This window comes from Phascolarctos cinereus, unplaced genomic scaffold (genome assembly GCF_003287225.1).
Source record: "Phascolarctos cinereus isolate Bilbo 61053 unplaced genomic scaffold, phaCin_HiC Scaffold_4;HRSCAF=312, whole genome shotgun sequence".
Lineage (NCBI taxonomy): Eukaryota > Metazoa > Chordata > Mammalia > Diprotodontia > Phascolarctidae > Phascolarctos > Phascolarctos cinereus.
Window position 1 is genome coordinate 652,135,559 of NW_027555847.1, and position 12,870 is coordinate 652,148,428.

General features: G+C 51.8%; 1 protein-coding gene across 1 annotated transcript; it reads right to left on the reverse strand.

Moving 5' to 3' along the window:
- Positions 1-1,161: 1,161 nt before the first annotated feature.
- MROH6 (maestro heat like repeat family member 6) lies at positions 1,162-12,245 on the reverse strand. The gene is given in 15 exon segments (XM_020994942.2): positions 1,162-3,104; positions 3,107-3,127; positions 3,654-3,719; positions 4,757-4,859; positions 5,608-5,727; positions 6,465-6,620; positions 6,828-7,007; positions 7,729-7,872; positions 8,285-8,399; positions 8,710-8,847; positions 8,949-9,121; positions 9,496-9,667; positions 10,696-10,850; positions 11,421-11,573; positions 11,961-12,245. Coding segments are annotated over 15 exon segments (2,196 nt in total). The 3' UTR covers positions 1,162-2,889.
- Positions 12,246-12,870: the final 625 nt, after the last annotated feature.

A 12,870-nucleotide genomic window follows, 5' to 3' on the forward strand; every position in this document is an offset into this window, starting at 1 on the left:
ACAGCAAAGAGAAGACTTAAGGGAAGGTTTCTAAAAATTGATCATGAAATGGAAGAAGTGTGAAGTGGATGGTAATTGCTTAGATCCTCCCAGATATACAACATCTGTGTCTAGATGTTGTCATCATTGAACCTTTGGAAGAGGCTACTCATTTCCATTCAAAGGCTTTTTTAAGCAAACTATTTGCCCTTGGAATAGGGAAGTTACTTGCACATCTACAAGCCAATACATTCAATTTAACTCCTACTGTTTAAATTTATTTCTCTAGCCCCTGTTGTGTTAAATACAGTATAAAGACAAGGGGAGGGCTGAGGACTGACGCCTGAGGAGGCACATCAAGGTGGGATTGGGAAGAGGATGAATACAAGACACTAGAGAAATCTTTCAGAGTCAAAGCAGAGAAGTGGAGATACTGCTCCATTGCCAGGTAGAGAATCCAAGGAGAAAGTCTAGACAGTTCCTGATCCTAATTCCATTGCTGAACAGCCTAGAGACAGAAAGGGGTAATGAGACAGTATGGTTCCCCCCTAGCAAGACTGACATGGAGGAAATCAACCATAGATCTCTTCTAACAATGGCTTCCAGTTGTTTTAGTTCAGGGGGATGCCTGAACCTTAGCTTCTTGGGGAATAATATTATGTCTTCTCTTTCCAGGTGATGCAGTAAATGTATTTTAAACTATAATGTGAGTGTTCCTTTGCAGGTCCCAGGGAGTGGAGAAGCTGAGAATCCTAATGGGGAATGAGACAAGAAAGCTACTAAGTGACAACGAGAGATTTTCCTGAAGCAAATTTCAGGTGGGGGAGGAATAAGCATTTTTATAGTACCTACTATGTGTCAGACACTGTGCTAATATTACAAATTTTGCAAATATTGCATTTGATCTTGACAACAGCCCTTTTACCTGTGGAGGGTTCCTAGCCACTCTTCCTACCTGACAGGTCCAGTGGACTCTCTATCTCCCTCTGTATTTTCATATACAGCTCCAAAACCCTCCTTTAATCTGTTAACTGAAATATAATTGTCCCTGATTTCCTCAACTTTACAGTCTCTTCACAGAATCTCCCATCTTCCTTTAGTTTACTCACTTAGATCTTTACTGCATTGAATGAATGAATGAATGAATGAATGAATGAATTAAAAAAGTATTTATTAAGCAGGATGTATAAGGCACTAATGCTAAGCACTGGGGATACAAATACAAAAATGACACAGGCCCTACCCTCCAGGAGTTTACATTTTATAGGGGGAGACATCACACGTAAAAGAGTGGTGGCCACAGAGGGATGTTTGGTCTGGGAAGGCACAAGGCTGGTAAGGGGAACAGTAGCGCAGTCAGTTGACCCCCTTTTCAGAAGCAGTAGCTATAGATCTGATGACAGGTTCCCAGAGCAACAGGTTCCACCAAGAGGTGGAATATTGGGGAAATGATGGCAGGAGAGTTGGGAGAGGCTTGCAGGGAAGTACTTGCCAGACAACAGGGTGGAAAATGGCCCTAATGAAAGGTACATTCAGATCTAGGGGTTGCTCTCAATTCAGGAGAAACAGCTCCTTTCTTGTCTGACACTGCCTGGCCCTAAACCCATGGTCTCTTACTCACTTTATGTACTTACTCTTCTGTTCTTCATTCATTCAACAGACATCTATTCATCATCCAACAATAATAAAAGCAACCACTCCCATTGCTATCCCGTTTAGGACTTACAGGGTACCCTCCTCACAACAACCCCATGAGATAGGTAATGCAAGTATTCTTCTCATTTTACAGAGGAGGGGGAACATGCTTAGTGGAGGGGTGGGGGCAGAAAGGAATAAGATGGAGCCCCTGCCCTCCAAGAGCTTACAGCTTAATAGGTAAGGCACGTCAGCAGAGAAATCAAAAATATCTAAATGCTATCAATCAGTGCATCAAAAGAGTCTGTCTATAAAGTGCTAGGAGATCAGACAGAGGGAAAGCTAGCTTGCCCTCATGCTGGGGTCTCTCTATGGCCTGGGTCCCCTGGGCTGTGCCTGATGCCCCAGACTGATGAGGGATGGGAGCTCTCGTTCATTCTATAGCTTCATCGTCTACAAAGCACTTTCCTCCCAACAACTCTCTATCCAAGAGGTAGGAACTACTGTCTCCGTTTTACAAAAGAGCTGTCAATCAGAGAGGGCAAATGACAAAGGTCATGCTGCTAGTTATGGCAGAGCTGGGACTAGAACCCAGGGCTGTCTCCTTCCTCAGGCTTTCTGCCATGTACAGATCACTTTGGAAGGGAGTAGGACAGAGGACAAGGATTGGGTTACAGGAGCTATTGAAGGGCTGGGATATGAGGTAGCATTTGGCTTCCCTGTGATCTCTCCCTGTCCCTGCCTCCAGCCTTCCCTTCACTAAGGAGAGAGGAGATACCCTCATGCCTCCTCTTTGGGAGCCCCACCTCTCAGGGCCAGGTGGGAATTCCTCTATCAGTCAAAAAGACACAGGTAGGAGAAACCTCTCCATTTGGGGAAGGGGAAGGTAGGGAGAAGGAATACCCACTTCCCCTGGAGAGGGTTTGACATAAACAGCTTGGGACATAGGCTGGATACATTAAGGGATGATGGGTTCCTGGTTTACATGATCTTCTGGGGCCAGGAAGTAACAATGAGAAAGTCTGAGAGACACCCCTCAGTTGGCTGTGACCATCCTAAAGACATCACATCAAAGAGACAAATGTCCAGGGGCTCCACCCTTCCCCCAGGAACAGGCTACCAGTCAGATACACCTGGGAAGGTTCCCCCCATGAAGGGTTTAAGGAAACCATTTCCATGCCTGGGTTGTTAATACCTAGGTGAGGTCTGGGCAAGAGCAAGGGACCTTGCTTCCTTGGATGAACAATGCTCTTCCAAACAGAGCTGGGAGGCAGCTCAGGAAGGCCCCCCACACCCCCAGAGGCCAGCCCGGCTCCTAGGCTTGAAAGGGCTGTCCTCATAGATGGGTATCTCCCGCTCTTGGTGGTGGCCCCAGCAGCACAACAGCTTCCAAGGGGAGAAGCTGCCACGTCCAGGGGAGTCCTGGTCCCGGCACACTAGCCGTACTTGGTGCATGGTGATGTGGGAGACGTCTCGAATGCAAGGCTCGCATCCCACTGCATTTCCCCAAGGTCTGTAGTGGGAAAGTGGCAGGGAAGGTGGCATGTGAGATCTCCGAGAGGTCCAGGGCCTCAGCTTTCCTCCCTTCCCATCAGTTTCCCTGCCACTCTAAGCTGCCCAGCTTTCTCCATACCTTCCTTCTTTAGAACCTAGTTCAGAAATCACCTCTCCAGGAAGATTTCCACACCTCACCAGTCCTTTTAGCCATCCTTTCTGCTCCCAGAATTTACCTCCATCTAGACCTTTCCTCTGTGTGTGTGTGTGTGTGTGTGTGTGTGTGTGTGTGTGTGTATGTGTGTGTGTGTGTATCCCATCTCCTCCTCAGACAGGAGCACCCTAGGCAAGGCCCATCAGAGATCTTCTCAGAAACCAGTGCCTACACTGTCTCACATGAACCATAGCAAAGGCAGGCCATCCTGTTCCTCACTATGTCTTTTTACACCCATGAGTCACCCTGATACATATCCACATTGCCTTAGTAATAAACCGCCCACCCCATGAGCCCCAAGTACTCAACATGTCTAGCATCCCTTGCCTACCATGGAGCAGTGAGTCCACCAGGCCAGGGTTGACACAATCAGGGTCCATGTGATGGATCAGAAACCCTGAAACCAAACAGTTTGGATCATCAAGCCCCCGCCCCCAACCCCCAGCTCTGAATGTGACCAATGTCTGACAAAGGTCTCTGGGCCTATGCCTTTTATCAAGAAGGAAGAGAAACTCCCATGAATGAAACACAGTCCCACTGAGGAAGAAGGAGGGTTGTCTATACTCAGCAAACTTGCTGACAAACACATTTTAAAAAGAGTCACAGGAAATGAGAAGGATGGCTGCAGGAATGGTACAAGAAGGATAGACGCTGATGAGATTTTGGATTGCCTAAAGTACAGAAAGAAGGTAGGTAATCAAGGATGTGTATATGGAGGTGACAGGGTTAGTTCCAGAGGAAGTAAACCTGGTAAAAAATGCCAAGGACAACAAAGGCCATTTTTTAAGGCTAGGTTAGGGGCAAAAGACAGATGAAATCAGATATAGATATATAGTCCAGGTAAATGGAGCAATGATATCAGGCAGTGGAGAGAGGGAAGAACCACCTAACTCTTATTCCGCATCAGAATTCTCCACCAAGGAAATGATTGGCAGACTAGGAAGGACTAGAAAAAACAGTTAATTAGGAATTGAAACTAAAATGAAGGATAGAGGCCACCTAGCTGCTTCTGATGATGTCAGATCTCCAGGCCTAAGTGAATTCTATTGGCCCCAAAGAAGAGATATGAGGAGATAACTCCCCTCATTCTTTTGCAGAAATGAGAGCCCATGTGGGGTGAGATACTACTTATGACTTCAGATTTTTTAAATATGTTGTTTAGTTTTGTGGACCTTTTCTTCCCTTCTTTTTTTCTTATTTTATTATAAGGGATGGCACTCTGGTGGGGGGGGGAGAAAGATCAAGTAATATAACAGGAAAATTTTTTAAAGAAAAGAAAAAAAATCACGTCAGAGGTTGCTTGAGAACAGAAGGCTCTGCTGAAAGGGATTCTCAGTAAGTTCCCAATCAAGCCCCAGTTACAGGGAATAGAGTTGGTTCAGGACCCCTGGCGCTGGCCACCTGGAAGAATGATTGTGACTAGCTAGAGCTTACCTATGAACATGGCTGACACCCGGCGAATGGGCATCTGGGGACTCTTCAGGTAGCCCTGGGCCTGGCTCAAGAAGTCAGAGGCTCTGCCAGGGTACCACTGTGCCTGAGGACAAAGGGAGGCAAGGTCTGCATTGGAAGAGATGTCTCAGTGCAACATGAGGAAAGCCCATGGGCCCCACTGAGGAAAGCTCCTGAGAAGCCCAGGACTTTATTGATTCCTGGCAAATCCTGCCCTGAGAAGAACACAAGTGAGCACAGGAGAGGTCTGCTTCCTCCCTGTGGCCATGAAGGGAGACCAGCTTTGCTGAAAGGAGCTATTCACTAGAGACACCACATTTCCCGCTGTCAGTAACCTGAGGACAATGCAATCTTTGCTGAAAGAGACTCCCCAGTTGGGGCTAGGGATAGTGAACCTGTGGTTTGATTGGTATAGGGAACTTCCTGGCTGAGAGAACTCCCTCTTCCCATGCAAGTTAGCACCTTGTCTGCACTGATGGTCCTAGAGTTGCCTAGAGCCCTAAAAAGTTAAGTGACTTGTCTATGGTCACACAGTCAGTACATGCTGGAGGTCAGACTTCAAACCTTTATGGCTCCATCTCTGTGAGTCCCTACAGATGGTGAGGTGGAAGGATAGGGATTGGCATTAGCATAAGCCATTGTAAATTTTACCTAGCCAGGAATCCAAAGGGGAACAACACCAGTTGTTTCTTCTAGTTTGCATCTGAAGCTGGGGAAGAGCAGTAAGTGCAAGTATGGAGGTGATAAGGGAGGGAAGTAGGAGCTAGTTTTAGGGGAGCCCTTCAGGCAAGGCTCTGGTTTTCTAACATAGCCCTAAGGAAGCCCCCACTGACCAGTCGTCTGCACGTGCGGCTTAGAGCCTCTGGGCTGTCATAATGAACCATGGCTGAGATCTCTTCCAGGAGCCTCCAGCGCAGGAATCGGTCACAACGAGCTAAAGTCCACTCTGCACTCTGGGAGAAAAGGGACAAATGGGGGGATTAGGGTATAGTCAGGCCCAGGGACATACACTTCCTTCCCCATGACTGAGAGGACACGGGAGAAGATAGGAGGGAGAAGGGACAGCAGAGCCAAACCCAGGGTCCCAACCCTCACTGTATTGCCAGGCAGGACCTATTTTCGGGGGCCATTTATTATAATAATCCTCTGTGGTAATAATGTAAATATTCCGTATTTGTGTATCTGTGTAATTTTGTATTCTCCAAGTAATTCAATTTGTTCAAATCAATGTATTAAGCACCTACCCTGGGCAGTAAACAGTGAATTCCCAAATAGCAAGGACTGGTTTGTTTTGGTTTTTGTATTCCCCGGCCCAGGGGAGGATGCGGCCTTTTGACGGAATCCAAGTTTTACAGGATTTGTTCTGTGAAGTTTGCATTCAGTCAAAGGGCCACACTTGAGGACCTAGAAGGCCACTTGTGGCCTCCAGGCCACAGGTTCCCCACCCCTGCCCCAAACCATAACAGAGGAGAGATAAATTGTTGATTATGAATCCTGAAGAATAGCGAGAGGGTGTCTGGATTTGGGGCTCAGCAAGGGTGGATGGGAAAACTTGGGGCTCAAGTGGAACATGGGGGTCCTGTATAGGAAGATCCAAGATAGGGAGGCAGAGGGACTGAAGGTGGGGCGGGGGAAGTCTGGACTCCAGGCTGGTGAGAGGACAGGGTGAGTAAGTTGGGACACCTCGGACCTCGGCAGCATCCAGGCTCGGGTCTTGCAGGCGTAGCAACAGGGTCACCAGGCTGCCCATCACCAGCTCACGCACCGCCCTAGCGCGCCGCGGGGAGCAACGACCCACTAAGGTGCCCAGGAGCCCGATGGCTGAGGCACGGACAGAATCCTGGTCCTGGAAGCAGAGAGAAGAGGGAGCTGGAGAGAAGGCGGGGTCTACGGAGGGGCGGGCATAGGGGCGGGGCTGAGATTGGTAGGGGCGGGGCTTGAGAGTGGGCAGTACAGAGGAGAGGAGCGGAAAAGGAATCTGGGAGAGACGGGGGAGGAGGCGGAACCCATCCACTGATCCCTCCCCCCTCTTCCCCCACCACGCCCCACTCACGTGGTCCAGTAGCGGCCTCAGGCGCGAGCCCAGGCTGGTGCATTGCGCGCTCACGCGCGCCCGAGCCACGGGCCTCAGCAGGAGCCTCCGGAGCGCGCCCAGGGCCGCCCCCACCAGCCGCGTGTCCGCCTCGCCGAGCGCGCCCAGCAGAGCCCGGAGCAGCGTCCCCACGTGCCGCGCCTGCGCGGAGCCAGGGCCGTCAGGAATGCCGTCCTGCCGCTTCCTCCCCTCGCTCATCCTCTCGCCCCCCATTCTCCACCCACGGCCGCACTGCGCGCCGTGGCGGCTTCTGCTTACAGCCGGCCGGCGGAAAAGCCTGAGTGGCTGCCACCCGTGGGTAACCGAGACCTGAGCCCAAACTGGGGATAATTTAAATGCTGCTTTTCTACTTGATGCTGGCCTTCGTCATTCATTTTGTAACTCGTGGCTTCTGCCCTTGTACCAGAGCCCCTGTGTCGTTTGGCTCAGGTTGGCATTAAAATGGGATGAGGTGCTGGCCTCCGATAAACCCCGAGCGAGATTTGTCCACCTTCGGATAACTGAGAGTTGACTGTTCCATTGTTCCCCACCCCCAGGACCAGGGATTCCCCGGGAGCGGGGCCTGGTCTCTTCCCCCACTTAGCCCCTCCCACCCAGAGCCATCCCCTCCCCAGAGCACCCTCAAGGACAGGCCAGCCCTCCCTCGGCACAAACGGGCCAGCCCCTCCCCAGAGCACCCCCAAGAGTGGGCCAGCCCCTCCCCAGAGCACTCCACGTGCAAGCCACCCCCCCAGGGAGGGGCACCCCAAGAGCAGGCCAGTCCTCCACCCCTACTACTGAGCCAGCCCCTCCCCAGAGCACCCCATGTATGGGCCAGCCCCCCTACCAGGGAGTACCACCCCAAGTGCGGGCCATGCCTCACCTTTCTGCGGTTCAGGGCCAAGTGGCCCAGGCCCAGGAGGCCAAGCCAGCGCACAGTGGGCTCAGGATCCACCTGCCAGGCAGTCAGACGCTGCACAATGGCTTCATCTCTCAGTAGCTTTGCCGTGGGCTGACTCTGAAGAAGCTGAGGTGTTGGGATAGGGTGACTCACGAAATGGACACCTCTGGGTGGGTGGGGAGACCCTGCGACTGAAGAAGGCCTGGCTTCCCCTCCCACCTCACTGTCAGCCTGGGGTCATGAATGGAGAAGACCCTCTTCACCACCATTCTCCCTATCTGCATTCCCGGGAGGATCTCAGCAGCCAGAAACTATTATCACCACTATTTTACATAGGAGGAAACTGAGGCCCTGAGAAGGAAATTAATTTGTTCAAGGTCACATAGCAGCTAGGGACCAGAGCCAGGCCTAGAACCCAGCTCTTCTGACAGCCACCCAGGATTCTCTCCACCACACAATCCTGGAGGAACAGGGCAAGGGGACAGATGAAAGGCCTCTGGGTCTCTGTGGCCTTCACTGTTAACCCAAGTGCACTCACCCCAGTGAAGAAGGCCATAGCTGTCAGGCGCCGGGCTTTATCTGTGCTTTGTAACCGTGGAAGTAGGTCTGCAAAGAGCCCACGCAGGTGGTGGTCAGCATGAGCCACCAGGGCACTTGGGAGACATAGCAAGGGGAGATGGTGAGGGAGAGCTGATGAAGGAATCCTGACTACCTGTTCCCCATCTTCCTTCTGCCCCAGCACCATTGCCCCCTGCTCCACTACATTCTCCTCTTCCTTTAACCAGCTCCCAGTCAGTACTTAGTCCTGGTCAGTCTAAAGAACTAGGAAGATTCTGAGACCATCCTTCTGGGATCTCATCCCTTCATTTCTGTTTCCTCATGTCCCCCCACCCGAGGACCCTGTAATATCCAGTATTCCTGTGTATCCTTCTTCCCCCAGGGCCTCTGTCCCCATGCTCAGACCTGGCCAGCAGGAGGACACCCTCCAGATGGGTCCCGGATCCTATAAGGCGCCTCCAGCCCCCACTCTGATCCATGCAGGTCACCACCATTCGACCTCCGTCCCCATTGAGCAGGGCTTTCAAAGCTTCCACAGCACAGCTGTGGAAGAGGAAAGAAAGAGGCAGAGGAAATGAGGACTAGGAGTGAAGTCGCCAAATGCCCCCCTTTACCCTTACTGCCCCCTCCCATATTGATCTCACCTAGCATGGTTGGGGGGAGGACCCCGGACCTTCACTTGAACTTGGGGGGAGTGGGCACACCAGGCTAGCTGGTGCAGCTGTGTAACTAGTGCAATGAGCACTTGTGGGTAGAAGCCCCTTGTGGCGGCCACACATCCTGACACCGCCAACATCTCTCCTAGTGCTCTTGTGGCCTACAGAGACACACAAGACATTCCTGGATATGCTGAGACGCTCCTCAAACATAACTATAACATTCCTGGGACATGCTTTGATCCCATGTAAGACACTTCTGACATGTGTGAGCTATACAACAGACAGAATTCTTCAGATAGGTCTGGGGCACATACCTCACACATCCTGAAATACCTATGTCCTTGAACCAGCCCATGACCCCTTCCCCAGGTTTCTCCAGGAATCTGTCTCCCTTCCTTCCCACAGACTCTTAGGTGCCAGGTCTTTATCTTCTGGACCTCACATGGGGATTCAAACTCTTCCCCCCTCTCCCTTCCCACCTCCATCTTGCCTTCCCTCCCTCCAAGCTACCCCCACACTAGACTTCACTCACAGCCAATGCCTGGGCTTGGGGCTTGACTGCCTGGGGACTGAGGCCTGGGCTGGAGCTGGGGCTGGGGTCCTGGATCTGGGGTGTGCCCTTTACCTCCTGCAGCAGGTGCACCAAGACCAGCCCATTCACCCTCTGGTTCCGGCTCAAACCTCGCCACAACTCAGCTGCCGCACTGTAGATAAAGGAAGGAGGAGGAAAGTGGGAGGATCTGGGTGGATGGAAGTCCCAGGGTGAGGACTGGGGAGAGGAACCATCGAACTTCTGGGATGGGGACTCTAGGGCTGAGGGAAAACCCAGACTGTGGGAGCTCCCATTGGAAGACATGTTGGTGCATATGGGAAGCCATGGATCTGAGAAGAGATTCTGGGATTGAAAGGATCCTTGGATTTAGGGGATTTACCTTGCTTTGTATACCTCTTTGTGTACCTCTGAACAAGTAACCTTGAGAATGAAGAGCCCCTAGACTTGGGGAGACCTCTGGAAATAAGGGGATTTGGAGACTGAGATGAGAGCCAGAGTGTGGGAGGTTCCAGGAGAGAAGTGAAGGAAACCTTGGACCTGGTAGGAGGCCATAGGACTGACATGGATCTTTGAATTTAGGGGAGACTGGGAATGGGGGAGCCCCTGGAATTAGGGGAGATCCCTGGAACAGAGGGGGCCCAGGAAATGAAAGGAAAGACTGGAACTGGTAGGACATAGATCTTAGGGGAAAGACCCTAGGATTGAAGGGACTCAATGATTGAGGGGGTATCTAGACTGTAGGAAGTCTAGGGGGGCAGAAGGAAACTTGGGAGTCAGGGGACCCAGAGACCAAGGATAGGGAGGAATGTGGAGATTGAAGGGAAACCATGGAATGAAAGGAGAACATCCTAACTGAGAGGAGACTCTCTCTTGACTCTGATACCAGCCTTTCTCTGCCCAATCTGACAAATGGGTTCATGACCCAAGTATCTATGACCAAGCAGGCAAGAAGCCTAGAATCTTGGCTCCTAGCCCAGCCTGGCTCGTGGGTGTTGGAATGCAAAGCACTCACTAATTAGGGTTGGGCACTAATTAGGAGCTGGGGGTGGGTGCCAATTGACCTCACCAGGTCAGACACAACAGCCCTCAGGAGAAGGAAGGGGAGGGCAGCTGGGGATGCCAGGATACCTGGGTCCTTTCCTGCCCAGGAGGCCCAGGGGGAGTGGGAATGCTCAATACCTGTCACAGGGCAGAGAGTGAGACAATAGGGTCTGGACCACTTCATGTGTGTGTTCTGCAGCCAATGAGCAAAGTGCCCTCAGGGCCACCCTCCTTGGCCTGCCTTCCAAGAACTGGGCCATCTGTCCATGCAGTCCCTGGACCACCTCCCGTACCTAGGAAAGGAGGAGTGAGCTCACTCTTAGGGCTTACTGAGATCTGCTCCCTCCAGCCTGTCTCTGAGCACTCCCACCCCCACCCCTGTGACAGTGAGTTCCTGAGCTGCCCTTTTGGAACACTCATTGCCGTGCAGGTTTAGTTCACACTGGGCTCAAATCTGCCTTGTGGTACTTCCCATAGTTCCTCGTTCTGACCTTTGAAGGGAACAAACTAGAACAAATGTGATTCCTCTTCCACAGGGCAATTCTGGAGATATTTGAAAGGGTATGTGCCTTGCTTTTTGGCCTTGCCTTTTTAGAATTAGACTTGATGGCCCCTGTAAGCTGTGATGTGGTTCTCTGACATTCTATGTCTAGATATTCTAGTGGTCAGTTTTCTTGGATCCTGGGATTCTAAGAGTCAAGCTCTGGGAGCCCAGGAGCTGACTGAGAGCCCCGAGAGAGGGGATGGAGAAAGTCAGGAGCATGGTTTTGAGAGGAGTCAAGGAAAAGGGAGTCAGGGAGAGATGGGACTCAAGAAGGAGTTGTCTGAATCTGAAGGGGCTGGACTTACAAAGAGGTGCTGACCTTTTCTGGGAGCTGTCCACCCTGAGCCTCCAAGGCTGAGGAGAGACTGAAGGCCAAGGCCTGGGTCCCCGAGATACCAGCATCCTCAAGGCAGACCACAGTTTGAACAGCAAAATCTGCCAAGGAACCAGGGACCAGAAGGCATTGAGGATGCTGGATGGGGGGAGGGGGAAACAGAGAGAAGTATAAGAGTAAGGAGTCTTCATCCAAGAGCCTGTCCCTCTAATTTCTCCATCCTTTTTTCCTTAGCTTTCCTCTACACTCTGGGAGCTTCAGTGTCTGTCTCTTAGCTGCTGTCCCCCTCAATCTATCCCTGTAAGCCTTCTCCTCTCCAACCCCTGCCCTTCTTCCCTCCCATCCTAACCTCCCTCTAAACCTCCAGGGCCTCTAGCTTTCTTGAAGCCCCTTCTCACTACCACCAACCTCCCAAAGCCTCCCCCTTCTTCCACATACCTTCATCTCTCCCTCCTTGCAGCTGATCACTGGCCCTTTGTACCCAGAGCTAGGATCTGTCTATCCTCTTCCCCAGTTCCCCAGTACCTGTTCAGGCTCCCAGGGCTGGGGCTCAGGGTCTGAAGCCTTTGGAGAGTGGGGCTCATTCCTCAGCACCCCAGTGGCAGCATCAGGTTCCACACTCTCTGTCCTTGGTGCAGTGACTGGTTCAGCAGGGCTCTCAGACTCCTGGGGGGGCTGACCTTGACTGGGTCCAATCCCCTGTCGGCTGATCTGGATATCCTCAGCCAATGCAGCCAGAGTAAGGGCTCCCAAGGGCCCCGCAGGACCTCTGTGGGCTCCCCCAGCCCATCCCCGCCTCCCTCTAGCCATCTCAAGCCCTGAGGCAACAGTCTTGGTGTGCTGCCCTCTTTCCCCCCACCCTGCAAGACAAGCACTGACAGGAACTCACAGGTGTGGAAATCTGTCCAGCCCAGGACCTGCACCTGCTGAGATTCACCCTGACTCCTACCAAGGCCAGGTGTGGCTGCAGGTGCAGGCGTGTCTAAGTGTGTGCTGGGGAGGAGTTACTGTGCAGGCATGGCTCATGAAGCCTCCCTAGGTCCAGAAATAAGCAGTGATTTTCTCCCCTCCCTCTTAACTTCCAGGAGACAATATTAGTTGGGAATCCCTTATTTTTGACCTACCCACTGAAGGTCCCTTACCAAGAGATTTAGGGATCACAGGAGCCTAAGATTTAGAATGAATGGACCTTAGGGATCCACCCTCATCATTTTATAGATGGGAAACTGAGGCCCTGATCAGTGAGGAAAAGTCAGGAGGAGCAGTGAAAACCTCGGGACCCAACCTTTCCCATCACAGGGATCATTGACCAAGAACCTCAAGTCTGAAATGAACAATGTGGCCCTCTCTGGGGTGCTTTTGAGCTGGGGGTGTCTCCTGGAGAGGAGCTAGCTCACTACCCTGGAGGAACTGCTGAAAATTGGTCTGAGGTCTG